Source organism: Pseudonaja textilis, chromosome Z (assembly GCF_049901715.1).
Source record: "Pseudonaja textilis isolate UNSWEBS1 chromosome Z, rPseTex1.2, whole genome shotgun sequence".
Taxonomy (NCBI): Eukaryota; Metazoa; Chordata; class Lepidosauria; order Squamata; family Elapidae; genus Pseudonaja; species Pseudonaja textilis.
In genome coordinates this window covers 33,711,124-33,730,964 of record NC_142008.1, presented here as the reverse complement: position 1 = coordinate 33,730,964, position 19,841 = coordinate 33,711,124, and the positions used below count along the sequence as shown (strand labels likewise).

The 19,841-nt window shown below is 33.1% G+C and overlaps 1 protein-coding gene across 2 annotated transcripts in view; it reads left to right on the top strand.

Annotated features, from left to right (window-relative positions):
• Nucleotides 1-19,841, top strand: part of AGMO (alkylglycerol monooxygenase) — a 141,805-nt gene that overhangs the window by 46,504 nt on the left and 75,460 nt on the right. For both annotated transcript variants that reach the window (XM_026706360.2, XM_087916318.1), the window contains 6 exons: nucleotides 6,613-6,716; nucleotides 8,663-8,758; nucleotides 16,471-16,537; nucleotides 17,041-17,106; nucleotides 17,981-18,060; nucleotides 18,818-18,952. In XM_026706360.2, the coding sequence (XP_026562145.2) occupies nucleotides 6,613-6,716; nucleotides 8,663-8,758; nucleotides 16,471-16,537; nucleotides 17,041-17,106; nucleotides 17,981-18,060; nucleotides 18,818-18,952 (548 nt within the window). The remainder of the gene's footprint in view (nucleotides 1-6,612; nucleotides 6,717-8,662; nucleotides 8,759-16,470; nucleotides 16,538-17,040; nucleotides 17,107-17,980; nucleotides 18,061-18,817; nucleotides 18,953-19,841) is intronic.

Genomic DNA, 19,841 nt, shown 5'->3' with positions numbered 1-19,841 from the left:
ATTACTTAATGAACAGATGAGTGAAGGGATAGGTATCAGTCAAGAAATGATTTACCAACTTTTCTCTCTGAAGAAAAGCAAAACAAAAATAGTACTGAAAATTCGGCTAATGAAGGGCTTTTAGAATAGAAGGGTCCCACATTAAGGAGTTTGGTAGATCAGTGCAGAATATATTTGAGTAATTTGTCAAAGTGTTGGTATTTCAGAATGGCATAGAAAGGACAGTGCAGATTTGGAGGATCAGAGAAGACAGAATTCCCATTTTCTTACTTTCCAAAATGAATTAGATAAGCTTAAAAACTTGATTACTAATATATTTTCCCAATTAAAACCTGAAGATTCAGGTATTGTTGACTTCTGTATGAACATAATAATTTACAACTGTAACTCTAGGCTTAATTATGGTCATAAGTCCAAGTTTAATTATATACATACAGAATTAAAACTTTAATAATTAGTAATTCTAGTACAGAGGAATTGCAGAAGTATAGATTACATACATTGGTTTAAAATGTAATGTATTTAAAACTGGAAATGTCTTCTTAATTCTAGGTTGCATCTTTCTTTGTTAAGTTTTCGTCTGTTACTTCCTGGCCTGGCCTCAGATGCTTTGGAGAATATATTGATCCTCTCCTCTCTGTGACAGGAATATATTGTAAATATTGGAAGGCTTGTTATCATGTCATCCCTATTAGACTAGACATTCTCAGTTCTTGCGATTGTTCATCATAAGGTTTAGTTTCTGTCCCATAGGTCTGCATTCTTACTAGGGTCTCAATTTTGGGGGGTATTGTGGTGACCAAAACTCGATACAGTATTCCAAGTGTGGCTTTACCAATGTTTTACCTGACTAAGAAAGTTTGCCTGTGCTGACCACTTTGACTTTACCTTTTCATTCTATTTTGTTTTATTAAAGTTATTTCTATGTCTTAGATTGTAAAAGTGATAAGTGACCAAAATAAAGAATTGGTTGTTGTTGTTTTTGTTCAGATAATAAGAACAAAATATACTGTTTGAGATACAGTGGTATATAGCTACCTTCAGATTCTTTTTGTAGGTGTGGTGTGATTGCCTCTATTTTTTCTGGGTAGACTCTGTGGAACTTTCTATCTAAATTGCATCAGATTGGTTATTTGTTTGGATTGTTTTAACTTTTGTGGATATTATCTGTAGGAAGGATTGCTGTCCTTCTTAAATGATATGGCAGAAAACCAGGCAGGAGATTTCAATTTGGCATTTATATTTTAAAGACAAGTTTAGCACTCATTCTTGCATGTATATCCAGGGAACATTTCCCTGATTTCTTATTTGATACTAGCTTGCCCATTCCTTGAATCTTTGACAGACCACACAAAGATTTTAATTTTTGAATGAAATAAATAAGATTGAATGAAAAAAAGAAGTTAGATTGAAGCGGTAAATTTCCCAGTTTTGTTTCCCCAAAAAGCATTTTATATCTACCTCACTTTCTTTCTACCCATCTCCCCGTGCCTTTTAATATTAAACAAGTTTGTTTAAAGCCAATTATGTCAATGCCAAAATTTTGTATTCAGACCTTAGGATGAATATGGGAGAAAGCCATATGGGAGAGAGAAAAAAAGTGTTTAAAAATGATTACAGCAATATAGGGTGATTTTTTTTCACACATATGAATTACTTCTTGATCTAACATTTCTAAAATAATGTATAGTAATAAAAATGTAAAAATAAGCAATAAAACAGCAAATAAAATGAGCAAAGCAGCAAGTAACAGTTACATTTGAGGCAATCGTCTAATCACTTGGTAGGAATGAAAGTCAAAACCTGGCAGCAACATGATGTATCTGTCTAGACTATTCTAATAACATAGGACCAATTGAAAGACTCTCCTTCTAGTTACAACCAGCTAAGTGTTGAATAGATTCAGCAGCATCATACAGCTTTCAAAACTCTGACAACATGTTAAGTCTCAACACTGATAGCTAACTTAAACATCTAACTTTTCAGTTTTTGTGTGGCCAATTTAATAGTTGGATTAAGTTCTCTCATTTATGTTCTTCACAATAATCTATAGGAAAGTTATATTAGTGACATTTAATGGCCCTTGCACCATCCCTGTGATCATGCAATTTGGATGTTTGCCCATTGATTTGTATTTATAACATTGCAGTATCACAGGATCATATGGTCATCTTTTGCATTCTAACAAGCAAAATAAACGGGGAAACTAGATTCACTAAAAATCACATGACTAGCTTAACAACTGCACTGATTCATTGAACAGTTGCACCAAGAAAGATTGTAAAAAGGGGAAAAATGTACTGAACAACTGTCTTGCTTGGCAATTGAAATTTTGGGTTCATTTCTGGTTGTAAGTGAAGGACTTTATAACGTAGTTTTCCAAGAAAAGTCTATGGAAAATGATACCATATCATATGAGTGAGGATTAAAAGAAAGGTAAACATTCTCATTGTTCATTTCCACAAATATGTCTCCTGAAATTAAAAAAAGTTGGATCAGATATTTCAACTTGGTGTTCAATTTAATTCTTGAATTTCTAACGTAAACATGACTAAGGCTAGATAGTTTGATAACATGGTTATAACATGAATACTACAATTTTTCTGCAATTTTTTTGCTTCAAAAGTAGTGAAAATATTTGGATGTAACAAAGATTGGATGTAATAAAGATTCTGAAATAAAATCATGCTGTATTTTATTCATCTCATTTAAAAATTATATTCTTCTAATATTTATATTCAGGTTGGGGTAGAAAGCAAAGTCTGCTGTGGTGTATATTGTAATTAAGAATCAAACAATGTTTTGAGGTGGAAAATTCCCTTAAAGCAACCAGTGAATGTGCAGAATGTGAAAATTAATTTTTCACAGAAGGTTGCCATTTGTATAGTAAAATCAAAATTAATTTTTTTAGCTTTGATTCTAAAGATTTCTTTATTATTTATGAATGAGCCATATCAAACTCAATGGACACTTCAGAATGTGTATTGTATGAAATAATTGATATGTTGTTTGATTGAAACAAGATATATTAGAGGATTTTTTGCTTTCTATTTTAACTAATAATTTGTTTGTAATAAATAGTGGGAAACACTACAGCAGTTGGAATGCAAACTCATATATACCTTAGTTCCACCTGTGCATAGGTTTTTGTACTGGGTTTTTTAAACACTAATTTTCCCAGCTGTCTGTTTAATGTATTTAAAATGAAGAACATAATTTGTTGTTGTTTTTGCTAGCTTAATTGAATACTGTTTAGCAATAAAAAGGACTTGGTAGTAATTCTTTCTGAATATCATTTGACCTTCATGTGAATAAGAGTAGAATATAAAATCATCATAGATTCTTTTCCTTGACTTTTCATAATATAAAAAAATGAAGGGGGAGCAAAAAAGCAAGATTCAGTTACAGTATTGTATTTGCACAGCTGTATCTCATTGAATTGAGGCTTGTGTTACACACAGTTTGTGATAGGAAGTATATGCTTTTAAAACAACTAAAGAGACAGATCTTTAACCTCCACACTTTTTAGATTTTTTTTTAGTTTGCTCGTTTAGCTTCTGTCATACTCCTAGGAAGTATTTCAAATGTAAATTATTATGCACTATTGTAGTTTGAATGAATAACATAGTCCCTAATGAACTCATTAGGAAGGGTAGATTAAGTTATTTTGTTTTCCTTATGAATTGAAGTTTAAGAATACTATATAGTTGAACAGAAGATGATTTTTTTAAAAAAATCGCTGTAGAGTGGATATTAGGGATTCTTTCCAGGTTTAAATCATAGTGGGGGGAGGTTTAGTTGTACGTATTGTGAGAGCTTCATATAGTTATGGATGATTAAGTTGTTTCCTATAACAGGTCATAATTTTTGAGTTATCAATGTTAATATCTAGCTTTACACATAGTTTGAAATTTGTCCAATACTTGGTCTTAAGATCTCTTAATGTGTTTCATTTAAGAGATTTACATTGGGTATTAAGCACCATCCTTCCAATGTGGTTTTGGCATAGAGAATACTGTTGTATAATGTTTACAATGTCATATAGCAAATGTATCGCAATTTAAGGACATGTTTGCATTATTGCAAAGAAGCTTCTGCCTAGTCAATTTTCATATTATCATATGCTTTATTTAAACTCATCAAACCTCATAAATACAACAATTTCTGGAGACCACCAATCACCTTCATTCAGTGATGTTCTTAAGGCTTTCTCACACCTCTTAGGCAGTACATCTGTCAAAACCAAAAGAGTTCATCTTTTTTAGCAGAGTTTGCCAAAGACATATTCACATATCCAAGATAAATAAAATAGTGATCTTAGACCTACTTTAAATAAATGGCAATAATAAGTGACTATTGAGACCGGGTATCAAAGAGAGATAAAGACCAACGTGCACATGTTGGGCTAGAGCAGGAGTTTTCAAACCTGGCAACTTTAAGGTTATGGACTTCTAGGATTTCTTAGCCAGCCATGTTTGGAAACTTCTGGACTAGAGATTAGCTTGTACCTTCTTCTGAATGAAAATGTAGGAATCGTGGCCATAAAGTGTTAATTAACATTTAATCAACACCTCTAGGCTTTGTACAGGGTTGCTGTCAAATGGAAAAAAATTAGAAACACAAGTTCAAGTGGACTTTAACAGGACTTTTCAGGCTTGAAATTTGTCTGGTATAACAATAAAATATAAAAAGTGGGAGAAGAATTGCCAGTTTTGTATCTCTCTCTAAAATCTTTAGCTGCCAATGTTGTTTGGCAGTTGAGAAAAGCTAGTTTATCCCAATATTTTAAGCAACTCATTCACATGTAGGCCTCTTGTGAATCTTATTATTGAGGAAGATTGGTGGATTGCTGAGGAATATGTTACTGTTATCTTAAGAAAAGATTAAATATGTTAGTTATCTGGACAAGTGCATGTTGTTGCTGTATACTTAACCCAACCTTACCTTGATATCTTGTCTTAAGTCTTTTTGTAGTTTTGTTTTGTTCTGAAGAAAGGCACCATCTGTACAAATTGCAAAAAAAAACCTGTGAAAACATCTGTAAGATGTTACAAAACAAACAAACAAAAAAACCTGACAGGACCAAATTAATTGGTTGCCTCCAATAATACAAGATCACCTTTCTGTGCCTTGAATCTGTTGTAAAATCCTTCTTTAAATTAAATTACTTTTTTCAATCAGAGAATCAATTTGTGATAGATCCTATTTATGTACCTTTAAAAATAAATAAATGAAAGATTCTTGTATTATATGAGAAATTGAAGAAGGCAGTGATTTTGGGGGTGGGTGGGTATCTTCCTGAGTAGGAAAAAAAGATACTTGATTTTTTGCAGTAAAGCATAAAACATTTAACTTCAAAGGAATGTATGAATTGGAATCTACCTATACTTAAAGAGTATGTGAAAGAAATTGCAATAAAATAAGTGTCATACATTTCTTTATTTCATGCTTACTTTTAAATTCATATATATGCTTATAAAACATACAGCTCTGTTAAAATGCTTGTTTTTTCCTTTACAGTTTTATTTTTAGATACTTTTTTCCAGGTTAAAAATAAACAAATTTCTAACAATTATATATTGTTATTCTTTACAACAAAATAGAATGCTGGAAATAAATTATATAGAGAGAGTTTGGGCATCTGGTATGTTTATCTGTCTTTCCCTTAGCAGAGTAACTAAAAACTAGTTAGCAGAGTAACTAAAAACTAGTTAGCAGAGTAACTAAAAACTAAATAGTACAAAGCAAAAGATGTATATGGCAAGAGATGCTGGCAAAAAAAAAAAAGACTGAGTAAGGAAATGGATTAGTTCAAGCCAGGGCTGCTATAGAGAAATATAACCTCTTGAATAATTTATATCCCTGCATTTAGATACAATATACTCAGGAGTGGATTCAAAATTTTTAACAACCAGTTCCATGGGCATGGCTTAGGTGGTAGGTGTGGCTTGGTGGTCATGTGACTGGGTGGACATGGCTTGGTGGTCATGTTATTGGCTGGGTGTGGCCAACTCAATATCACTCACTTCGAGGCACACATCTCCTTGCCTGGCCTCTCATGACTGTGGGATGCTGCAATAGTCGTAAGTGTGAAAAATGGTCATAAGTCACTTTTTTCGGTGCCACTGTAACTTTGAATGGTCACGCCACACAAGCAAAGTACCAGCAAAGGAGGGGAAAAAACTCCAGAGACGTTCCTGAGACAGGAAGACTAGTCCTGCCAGTAATTTCTTCTAACAACCGGTTCTCCAAACTGCTTAGCAACCAGTGTTAGCGAGTAGGTGCGAACTGGTAGAATCCCACCCTGAATATACTGTGTTATTACACAGAACAAAATATAATATTTCCTACTTCTATGAAAGGAATTCAGGAAAGAATTCAAGATATCATTCTCTGCAGTCTGTCAGAGATTTTTTTCAGAATTAACTGCTAGGATATTGATTAGATCAACACATTACATATGTTTTTCATAGACTGGAGCATCATGCATATTTCTAAATGCAAAATTTATGTGCACATGAAAGGACATATTGCTTATTGGTAATTTTTGTTTAAAAATCTAAATTTCATCATAATAGTGCATGGCTCACAAATATTTTTATTTTATTACAGAAATTAATTTTTTATGGGCTGGACATCAGGTTCATCATAGTTCCGAACATTACAACTTATTCACCGCATTAAGGCAATCTATTCTGCAAAAATTTGCATCATGGGTAAGTATGTCCAATATGTAGTGCATGTCAAAGACAAAAAAATTAGTGACTGTTTCTTGCTCAATTTAGCCTCTTTCCTTCCTTAAGACAGTTAATTTGTCAGATGATCAAATACACTATGACCTCCATGCTGAATATGAGGGCAATCTTACTGTGACAGCCATTGATCACCATTCCTTCTCACATTATTTCTGTAATTTGAACCAGAGCTACAAGAAGGTGAAAAAGTTTACTCTATTTTTCACAGAAGTACTAGTCAGATTTGCTGACCCATGATAACAAAGCCTTTGGAATGGAATAGTTACAATTTAAGAAGTCAAGTCATAGTTTATTAGTAAACAGTGGAAAATATGAAAATAGGTTCATTGAAAATAAGTTTAAAATAGAGTTCCAAACTATCTCACATTATATTATGCCTACTCCTTTGAAAGTAGTTGTCTACTGTTTTTATTGTGAGTTATTTCACATAATACTCTAAGTATTTCAGACCATGCATTTAAATTGAAATTATAATTTGTCATTGCTTTTTAATATATTTCACTAAATTCATCCTAAAATCTCTGTAATTTAAAAAGGTTCCCCTCACACATATGTGCTAGTCATTCATTAGTGGTGCTCATCTCTGTTTCAAAGGCAAAGAGCCTGCGCTGTCTGCAGATGTGTCCGTGGTCATGACTAAATGCCAAAGGTGCACAGAATGCTATTACCTTCCCACCAAAGGTGGCCCCTATTTTTCTACTTGCATTTTTAGATGCTTTTGAACTGCTAGGTTGGCAGAAACTGGGACAAGTAACGGGAGCTCACCCCTTTACGCAGCACTAAGGATTTGCACTGCTGAACTGCCACTCTTATAGACTTATAACAATTTAAATAAGTATCACAATAATGTGATAATATAATCGCTAATCTAATAAACCATCTACACTGTTTAGCATCATGGACAATTGGAACAAATTCGTAAATGGATTAAGAAGCAAGTCGATTATGTGGTGAATTTTTTTCTCTTAATTAAAATGAGATGTTCTTGAAGATATGAGAGCTTATTAACTATGGAATCAGGAATCAGGACATATTTATATAAGAAGTTGCAGATTGAAACCAAACATTATAATTTGTGTGGTATTATGAAAATATGTGGTCTCCAATGAAGCAATTGGTTTTTATTTTCAGATGGACTCGACAAAGAAGCAAAAGTATTTTTGCTGCTTGTTTTGTTTCACTGTGCCAAAAATCAATTTTTTTGTTATGCCAAAATGGAAAATAATCAAACTTCTCACAATCTTCCCTTGTTGCTTTGGAAAAGGCTATATGCTGTCAGTTCATAATTTTATATTTCCCAGATAATAACTGTTCCAAATTTTTCTCTTAAAATGCTTTATATAAATATACAAATGTTATATAAGCCTTTGTTGGATAAAAGTGCTAATGTTTTGGCCTGGAAGTTTTCAGATTCTTTCTTAATGATAATTAGAAGGAGGCACATGAGTTGTATGGAAAGTATTACTCCTTTAGGAATTCATCATTCTGACAAGTAAGGTGTTCCATATGAAAAGAACAACAAGGAAAATAGTTGAGTTAAGAAGTTTAAAATAATGAAACATGGCAACCCATTTTGTCATTTTCTCCTCTTTATTGCTACTAGATTTCAAAGAAACATATTTCACAGGGTTAGATTATCATAGGATGCCAAGAATTTTCTGTTATCTGGCTCTTTCTGTTCATATTGTTTGAGGCATATCATGATCTAATTTTATACCCACAATACAGAGAGTTGCACAGTGGAACTTTCCCTACCTTGGTTTTGGCTTAGAAAAATAAAATTTTAGTCCACTGGATTTAGAGGATAATAGATTGCTGAAGTATTGTGTCTTAACTTCTAAAATTCCTTACTTGACAAATTTGAATTTTAAAAGAATATTTTGGTCCATTATTCTTTTTGTTTTTAGATATTCTACCTCCCAATGGCTCTTTGTATTCCACCTTCAGTATTTGCTGTTCATCTCCAGTTTAATCTCCTTTACCAATTCTGGATACATACAGAGGTAATTTAGATATTCAACAATGCCTAAACAGCTAGATTGGATCAATGTCTTGAAAACCTATTTAAAACTGATTTTTGTATTATAAAATTATTTTTATAACTTATTTGAAAAGAAGCCCAAGGTTATTGTTAGTTTTTATTCTCCATCATATACTTATATTATAACAAGTCTACAGGCATTTGGTTCAAATTGTCATAAAAAATTGTTTGTTTAATTTATTCTGCCCATCTCACTAACAAAAATATTTTAAACCATAGCAAGTATAAACTAATACTATATGTTTTCACTTTATAATATATTTAAAACTGCAATATATTTAAAACTAAAAAATAATATCTTAATATTTTAAGAAATATAGAACCATATTTATAATATATTTATAAATAATGAATCAATTTTTCCATTGGCTTCCTTGGTTCTTCATGAATGTTGCAGTTTTGTGTGCATTGGTGTATTAAATACTGTCAATTTTTCTTTTTAAAAAATAAGTTTTATTTCAAGTATTTTTAAAATGCCAAAATATGGATGTAAATTCTCTTGAATTTATCGCAGTGTGTTTTTATATTTTTCTACACTTGTTAGACATGAATGATTACATGTGCTATTTTAAAAGTATTGTTTATTTTTTATATACAACATATATTATAGATAGTAGACCTTTCCTTATCAGCTCTTAACAGAGACAGATCAAAACCTGCCTAACATCTGTTAAACACACCACTGTCACCATGACCATCAAAACATGTGGCTAAAATAATGACATTTAAAACCTTCTTTCCTAAATTGTAGTGAAGAAAAGAAGTATGTCAACTTGTGAAGCATTCCTGACCTGCTCTCGAGTTGCCATAGGCAGGGGGATGGGGAATCGAGCCGCACAACTGCATTGAGGCATTTGCATTTTAGTCAAAACAAAGCACATTCCACCAGCAACATCAAGGTTATCTCCAGGAGATCCACAGTGGCCAGAGGGAGCCATTAAATTGCTTCCTTGGGGAATATGATTGATAGCACACCTGGGGGGAACGGAGAAACAGAGTCAGACCTAAGACATGAATTAAGTGAGGTCAGAGTTGGCTTCACTTGATCCATGCCGACATAAAGCTCCTAATAAATAACTGGATTTCTTTCGAAGCTTGGCCTGAGGGTCATGATTTAATTGGACAAAGAATATGTTTCAGCTCTTCTGATAATTATTTTCCATAATAGGAGAACTGCCATATAGAATGCTAAGTTCATCAATGATCTCATATATGTCTACAGTGGGACCCACCCAAAAAACATAAAAACCTGATTACCTTAGCATTCAGGAAAGATTATATGGGAATTAATGGTATAATAGTTTTAATTTAATAAATTTTATTTTACTTTAATTCTTACATGCATTTTGAATAGGGCTAAGAAGACAACTGGGGATCAGAAAAATGGTGTCAACATGAGGATCATGTAAGAGTCAAAAGATACCCTTTGTGCTACTGTACATTGAATCAGAAGCAATTTTCAGATTATCTTTAAGAGCCATTCCTTTTATTAGATATCCCCTTTACACTCATGACTTCAGAAATCCAACTTCCATTATCTTCTTAAGAAAATACACAACACAGTTTAAGAATCAAATTATATTGTCAGCATATAGACAAGTAATTTTACATATAGTTATCATCCTGTTTATTGAAATCTGACGCTAATTTTTCCTTTAGATGAACAGATAATGCTCAAAATATATTGCCATACACAAATATGTAGCTTTTGATCATCCTAAATAGGGCAATGGACAGATATATTGTTTTAAACTCGTCTTTTTAACTGGATTTTCTTTAACTACTTTTAGGACTTGTGTGGAAAACAGATAATATTTTGGAACAGATTTATCCAGACTTATTGAAAATTTAACAAAACTTTAACGATCGCTGTATATACATAAATGTTATTTTGCACCTAGTTGTACAATATTTTGCTTTAGTAATGTTTGCTGTAGGAGTATTGCCATTCTTCTATCATACCATGGACATCTGGCTCTAGTTTGTGACCCTCCCAAACTATATTGTGTTATAAAGTCATAATTTTCAACCACACATATAATCCAGTACAAAAATTATTTATTTATTTATTGAATTAATATTTCTGCCTATTCTACCATGGCAACTCAAATTTTTATTTTTAAATTTTGTGAGCTTTGCTTTGAATAGTCATACATTAGCTGCACTGTAATTTGTATATTTCCCTTATGTAATATTCTAAAATTTGAAATTGGTTTGTATTAAATGCAAATATTAACCAATGTAGGAATCATATTAAAACATAAGTCAGTTTTGAATAGCCTTATGTCCTGAGAATTCACATATTATGTTATTTTTCTGTGCATTCATATGAACAAGTTCTATGTATGCATTTCTGAGTATTTGAAAGCTTTCCCTAGTCCCGAGCCACTCTTTTGAGATCTCTACATGTATCTCTGTAAACCTAACTGTTCCTCTTTTCATAGAGATCATAAGATGCGGGGCTCCTGGCAGATGTGACCTAATTAGATTGCTTGATTCAGATATACTAGAAGGACCATCTGAGTTGAGTTCCAACAGGAAGCAGAATCTCTTATCAAACATTATAGGTGAAATAGTTGCACTATATGCCAAATTCACTCATAGGTTTAGAAATGTGGGTTTAGAAACAAAACAACCACAACCACCAGATGCCAGCACTTTTCCCTTAAGATAATTTATTACAAATATGACCTTGTGTTTCTTTTCTAAACAATTTTGAATCCTAAATCTTCCCTTCTTCATACCCAGAATATAGTTATATTAGAATTCAAACCCCCATGAATCCCTTTATGATCCCAACAGGCTGGTTCTTTTAGCTTGTTTTTACTTGCAAACCAAAAATATTATTGTTTCACTCCTCAGTGTGGAAATTTGGCTACCTCCATATTACATGCTTACTGAAGTAGAAAACTGCCTAATCAGATAGGAAAACATTTGGCGATGAATAAATCAGGATTTGCCGAACATTTCAAAGTGTGCAAGCAGGCAGACAAGCGCATATCCTAGGGTTTTTGCTGTTCCCAGGTCCCCTGTAGAGAATTCACATGGCAAGTATGGCCACCAAGTCCATCTGTAAAAATACATGGCTGGGTTATTTTGAATTAACACAACAACTTTAGTAGAAAAGCAAACCATGCTTTTATTTTTATGTTTCCTCACCAGATGGTCTCAAATATGGATTCATATTCTAAGGGTGTGAGTGTGTGTAAGTCAAGCTGAATTTGGTAAAGGAAAGTATAATACTATGTGAAGAAAAATACATTATCTAACAGTTTGATCAGTATAAATAAAGTGGCTTGCCTCCTAAGCTTGATTGGCTGTTTGTTATAGGAAATTCTGTGTATTTATATATTTATGTTTTATTTTTAAATGCATGAAAATAATTACAGCTATGTATATAATAAAAGGTTGTTTTAAAAAATCAGTATATTTCTCAAAAGTTGGCGCTAAACATCTATAGGTACTATTGAGGGCAGCGTGGATGTTTTTTCTATGCCAGGGGTGTCAAACTTGCAGCTTCAGGCTGGATGTGTCACTTGCTGATTCCGTTTCCACCCGGTTTAGCGAGCAAAAAGTCCTGATATATCATATGACATCACCATGATGACCCGAATTTGACAACCCTGCTCTATGCAAATGTTCCTAAACTTTCATGGTTCGCAAACTGTATGCAATAATATCCTGAGCACAGAAGCAGACTTACTAACAGTTCTATTTATTAAATAGTAAAATATACTATGGAATCCCTGTGAGTTTACTATGGCACTACAGGCCTGTGGTATGCAGTTTTTGTTGTTCAGTTGACAAGTCATGTCAAGCTTTTTGTGACCTTCATGGACACTATCCTTCCCCATCCCTGTCCCCTATTTTCTCCTGGAGTCATTGACATCCACTGCACCAATGATATTCTCTAACCATGTCATTGTCTGCCATCCTCTCCTTCTTTTGCCTTCAATTTTTCCCAATATCATGGACTTTTTCAATGAGAACCACTGTTATATGTAGATTAATATTACAGTGTTATGTGCCCCATGCGTCTGGCCTGGCCACCAGGCTGCTTCTTTCCACTTCTTCCTTCTATGCTTTTGGCTGCATGCAAGGAAAGCAGCAAAAATCTTTCTTTCTCTCCCCCAAACTCCACCAGAAATGAGTCTTTGGGACCCTGCAAGGCATCCTGCTCCAAGAGGTTGCGGCATTCTGGTGGACTATGGGGGAGAGAAAAAAAAACTTCTGCTGCTTCTGCTGTTTTCCTTGCATGAAGCCAAAAGTCTCTCTCTCTCTCTCCCTCTGAGAATGGAGCTGGAGACAGTATCATGCGATCCCAAATAAAGAATGATTGATTTGGGGGATTTTCCCAGGGTCTCTGGTCTGCAGGATTTAAAATTATAAGTTTGGTGGTCCCGGAGGTTCAAAAGGTTGGTGAACCCTGAATTAAATAAAGATTTGTGTGCAGTAATGATATAAGGCTTTGATTCACAGGTGGAAAATGGATCTCATCACATGGATTTTTTTTTTATTATTTAAACAAAAATTACATTCAATGCCTTGCAGTACTAACAAGAAAAAAAGTTCCCAAGGATTCAGCCAAGCTTAAGGTCACAAATTGACATATATAATTGTTGCAAGAAATTCTGCAAAATAAGTCCAAGTCCTAAAGTTTGCAAAGGAATCAATTTATTTCTCACTATGGTAGATCATTTTATTATTTATATAAAGTAAACACATGTGTATATATGGATATAAATTATATATACGCATATATGAATAACATATACAATGTATAACAGCACAGATTAAGACAGATAAATGAACGAGGCAACAAGGATATGAAATTCTTAACAGACCAGATGCTTGCTTTTCTTGAGACAAATGTTGAGTTATACTTGACAAATATGCCAAGAAAAATTTAGAGCTATATTCTGAAAACAATGTAGTGAAAACTATCACTAAATTTAAAAGTTATTTAAATGAAATACAATTATTAAGATATTGCTTGCCTTAATATTTTTTGCTTGTGATAATCTCAAACCAAAAATATGTTACAGTATTTGGAAGTTTCTGAAGCCACATCCCAAAGTTTTCAGAACTGCGGAACTTTAGATTATATCTGCAAGATATAAAAACTGAATGGTGATTTGTTTAAATACAGCAGCAGTTGCAGTAGTATTTGTTATTTATACTAGTCAATAAGAAATTCATAAATATTTTAAAATTCCAGGGTCAAATGATTGTGCTGAATTTCTTTACTGCACTTCTGACATAATCCATGGAAACTAAACAAGTAATCATACAAATCTTAGCTTAATTATTGTTGGAGGAGATACAGAAACAAATTATTTAATATTAATGGTTATGTATCAAGGCTATGAGGTACTAGCATCATCCAAAAAGATGGTCAACACTATCTACCTTGGCAATTTCAGTTACCTGTGAGTAATGTGAGTAAACTCACATTACGTATCTGATATTAACACAGTTAAGACAGTCCAGAAATATTTCACAAGAAGAGTTCTCCACTCCTCTACACATTGCAGAATACCTTATGCCACCAGACTCAAAATTCTAGACCTAGAAAACCTAGAACTCCGCTGCCTTCAGTCCGATCTAAGTATAGTATATGAAATCATACATTACAATGTCCTACCTTTCATTGAATACTTCAGCTTCAACCACAACAATACAAGAGCAAACAATAGATACAAACTCAAGGTTAGTCGCACCAAACGTGATTGCAGGAAATACGACTTCAGCAACAGAGTGGTCAATGTCTGGAATACTTTACCTGACTCTGTGGTTTCTTCCCCAAACCCCCAAAACTTTAACTTTAGACTATCTACTATTGACCTCACCCCTTTCCTAAGAGATCTGTAGGGGGTGTGCATAAGCGCACCAATGTGCCTACCATCCCTGTTCTATTGTTTCTTTTATTTTTTCTTATATGTATCTATGTATTCATAACTATGTTTTTACTTATACCTATTGTAAGCAATTGACAAACCAAATAAATGTGATTCCAGAATTACCTTTATTCCTTTCATTCAGGGCTAACTGAATAATATTGCAACTTGTGTGAAGAGAAGCTGCTTTAAGCAATATAGTCATTCTTCCCATTTCATGACATGTTTGTGAATCTTTTTATAGCACTTTTTATTAAACAATATTTTTGGTCCACTTGGGTGATGAGAATAGCTTAAGCGTAAGATAGTCAACATACATAGCTTGTCTTCCTACCCTTATTGCAACTCTTTCTCTTGGGTGAATAACATCAGTGTTTTGTTCTGTGATTTGAACTGTAGCCCACTGCTGTGCTAGAGATGTGGGCCAGAGGTTAAAATCAAACCCTTCAAAGGATCCATATCATAAGCAAGGCTGTTCGCAGGAATCTTAAAAAATAAAAAGTGTCTACTTTGATCAAAAGTACAGCCCTAAGCCACTTCTAAGCAAAGCCAAAAAGTATGAATTGGTCTATAATACTTCTGTTGAAAGTTTAAATATAGTATATTTTTACTAAAGCATTTCAGTGTTTATCTTAAAAACAAACTGAAACTTAGTAAAGCAAAGTTAGTGCGGTATTTTAGATAAACTGCTGATTTTTCATTTTATGAACCTCAATTCATGGAGAATCTTTCTCTACTTTTAAAATAAGTAGAATCCAGTTAAGTTTTTATTTAAAAAGCAAGTACCTATTATTTGAATGAGGCCTTCTCCCAAGAAAGTATGTACAGGATTAATCCTTCTTAAAACAATAATGCTTGAAGAAAATATAATTAATTTGAAATGTGAAGATTTTTGTTCCAATCTAAGATAATTTGGGGAGCTTGAAGTTATTTGGGGACAATATTCAAAAGCAAACATTTCTGTTGTCCTTGAGTTTTGAATATTAGAAATAATCATCCAAATATCTGCTCTGTAGAAATAAAACTCAGATAAATATGTGATCATAATTAAAATACTTTTAGGTAATACCTTTCTTACTTAGTCAGAAAAGTATAATTTGAAATTATATCCACTTTATATTTGGAAAAAGAGCAAGAAATACAGTATAAACATATGTCATTTCACTGCATTGAAATAATAGTTTGAGATCAATAAATATTGCCATGAATAACTGAATGTACAAGTTTATAATTTTTCTTGCAAGTGTTCTCAATTTATTAACCTTTTTTTTTTTTACTGTATGTGAGTTCGTAAATTCTACATTTACAGAAGTGTTGAAAAACATAATGACTAAAAACCAAAAGTAAGGAGATGCAAGTTCAGGTATCTGCTCAAACATGCAATGATCTAAACAGATATATAAATTATATATGGTATAACTTGAAGTTTACATGATAATGTTTTAAAAATAGAATTCAACAAATATTCTCTGGAATTCCTTCAGAAAAGATTATGATAAAATTATAATGAAGAACAACTTGATTGCAACATAATCAAAATAATAGCATATCTTACAAAAAGTAAGAGGTCATTCTGAATTGTTATTGTTGGTGAATTATTTACACACTGTAGAAATGTCGATCTCATGAAAACTGACTGAATTTTCTGAATTAACTAAAAATTTGTTAAACAGTTTTTTTACCCTTTGTTTTTTTTTCTGTTGCAGCATCTGCTATTATTTTATTGAGCTCCAATACATTGTAATTATACTGCATGTTTTATTGGTTTTTTTCAAAGGTCATTGAAAATCTTGGTCCGTTGGAGTTTATTCTTAATACTCCTAGTCATCACAGAGTTCATCATGGTAGGCAATACTGGATATTAGGAAGCTATAATAGTGTATTTATTGTTAGATATTATTCAATGTGAGAAATTAGATAGAATTCTCTTTTGCAATACCTTTTGGCTGATGAATTTTAAAGTAGTGTTGTAAAATCTTACAAATGTCATGGGATCCTATTTCTAAATTAGACACTGGTTACCTATGGATATATTACATGGTTATATTTCTTTCTGTCTGTCTGTCCATATATATCTATCAGATATTTTACTTTTACACACACACACACACACACACACACACACACGGACAGACAGACAGACACAGAGAGAGATAGAGAGAGAAGATACTATGAAATAATTATAAGCGAAGGCCTTGATGTAAATTAGGTTAATAATGCTTAATTAAAAGTATTCAGCCTTTAAGTAACAATAATGACTATCTTTTCTCATTTGTGTTAATGTGGTTTCAGCTTAATATATTGTTCAAATCCAATGGAAAAAATGCTTCATTTTTTTTCTCTTTAGGCAGAAATCTATACTGTATTGATAAAAACTATGGTGGTACATTAATTATTTGGGACAGAATTTTTGGTAAGTCACTTTTGTCATTACCTTATTTTAAGATTGCTATAAAATGCTCTTTCTTGGACTGTCTTTGAAGATTACTTAAAAATTTCTGAATGCTGATCTTGCTTGATAACACAACAAGGGTTAGTTCAGTAGAATCAGAAATTATAGAACTTCTTTTTTTCAGGTTTCTGGGTATAATTAAAAATAACGTAATAGTTTACAAGGTGTTAGGATTCACCTGGAAATAGGACTGTAACCACTTAGATAACTTAATAACAAAATTCAAGAGTAAATAATAAGTCATATATATTGAAAAAAGAAAAAGTGAAACAAAAGGAATTTCTGGTAGCCCTCAAGAAGTAGGCCAAGTGATAAAGACATGGTTCAAGACTTCTAACACTTTTTATCCCATCCAAGCTAACAGAATATTTATTAATGGTCAGATTGTTTCTGTCTTATTTTTTTATTATCAGTGTGAGAACCAACATAAAGCCCTTTGCAGAATGATCTTCCCTGACCAAAGCTTCGTAACTTATACAATGTGGCAGAGTATGATTTTTATTACCCTTCTCCTCATCCTCACCCCATAGGTCTAGGAGGCAGATTTATGGAAACAAGCTAGAACAGTAAGAAGACTGTTGTTTTTCTGTGAGTGTACTGAGTTTATTAGGCAATTTTTAAGCTGACTATGTAGCAAGTAGATGATTAATTTATTGTATATGTCAACATGTTTTGGTTCAGTGTTATGGCTTTCTAGTTTTAAGGTTATTTTATTTGATTTTATAAGCCATCCAGGGAATGGAATGTGGAACATATCTATGCATGAATGAAATGAAAAAATAATAATTTTTTTTTTTAATTTATGTTCAAAACATTGTGTTTATATTCCATCTAGGGACCTTTGCTGCAGAAAAAGATAAAGTTGTATATGGTCTGACACACCCCATAAATACTTTTGAATCATTAAAAGTTCAGGTAATCCTTATTATTAAATTTGCCCACACTATTTTTATGTTTTAATAAAAGATCTAGATCAAACTGTCTCATTTTTCCCCCGAGGATGGTGATCATGTTCAAGCATAATGGCTTCCTATGGCTTAGAACAGAGGTGTCAAACTAAGTTTCTTTGAGGGCATTGTAGTTCTCTTCTGCGGATCAGCAGTGGGGGTGGGTGGGACGGATGCCTTCTGCAGTACCCTGCTGGCCAAAATGGGGCATGGGGATCCACACATATCCCCTCACCTCATTTTCACCATCTATGACCACTGCAGCACTTTGCTGCATTGCCCCCTTTTCAGCCATTTTCGACCTGTTTTTCAGCCTATTTTTCAGTTTGTTTTGGGCCCATTTTTGCCTGGTTTCAGCCCATTTTGCAGTCTGTTATTTGGCTCATTTTTTTTGGCTGGTTTTGGGCCTCTTGGGCATGTTTTTTTGGTATGTTCAGCTGTTTTCAGACTGTTTGACCCTTTTTTAGCCTGTTTTTCAGCCCATTTTCGGCCAGCAGAGTGCTGCAGGAGGATGAATTTCTGCATTCCAATGGAACAGGATGGGGGACAAAAATTGCCAATGGATATTTAGACTGTTTATCTTCTCACAAAAACTCAAGCAAAGCTTTGTTACAATCTATATTCAAATATTTTGTTTATAACAATGAGTAATGAAAGCTTCTCTGTTGCTTTGTATTCTCATTAATTTTGAGCAATATAAACCTGGATGTTTTCCATTTTTATAGTTTCATCATTGTGTTTATATATGGAACATATTTTGGACCACACCTGGATTTGTCAATAAACTTTCAGTTATAATCAAGGGACCAGGATGGGTACCAGGCAAGCCAAGACTTGGCCTTATTGAAGACATTCCTGAAGTAAGTATCAATGTCCTTTAAGCAATTTCTAGATACTATAGCTCTGTGTATTTGCAAACAAACTGGGATAAGAGTCTTAAAGTCTGTGTTCGAGACCTGACTGTTGCTATGCAAGGGTTTGAACTTTCACCATTTGTTCCAGCTCCTGCCTGCATAACAGTTCAAAAAGTGCAAATGCAAGTAAATAAATACTTTGGTGGGCACATTAATAAGAATATTATATCAGCCTCCAACTGGGCATCTCCTGACAACAGTGAAGTCACTGTCTAATTCAGGGGTGGGATTCTACTGGTTCGGACCGGTTCTATAGAACCGGTTGTTAAGATTCTGCACAGTTTGGATAACCAGCAAATCGTGCCCCTGGCTGGCCTTGGCCTGCCCCTCTCTACCTGCCCCTCCTCTCCCTGTCCAGTCAGTCCTTATCGAGCATGTGCTAATGCCCGACATCGCTGACTGCATTCTCCCCCATCCAGTCACTCCTCAATGTATTTCTTTTTCCCTTCCTGACAATCAGCTGTTCTTTTTTTCCCCATTTTTTTTATTTCAATCTGCATATGCACAACAATACATTAATAGTGTGGCATTAATATATCATACATTTTAGTATGGGCAAAATTAATAATATCAATCATATCTCTCAATGCATATATTTCACATTAATTCATAATCCTTCAATGCTTATTTTCAACCTTTCAAAATTAAACATTTTAAACATTTCTAGTAATCCCATTATTCAATTTTCTCCCTGCTTTTATTTTATTTTTTAAAATAAAAAATTCTCATTTGGCAAGCATTGTGGTTTCAGGTTTCACATCTCAATACAAACATGACCATAGTTATCTGTTCATTATATTTGTTTAATTTCATATTGCATCATCCTCATTATCAT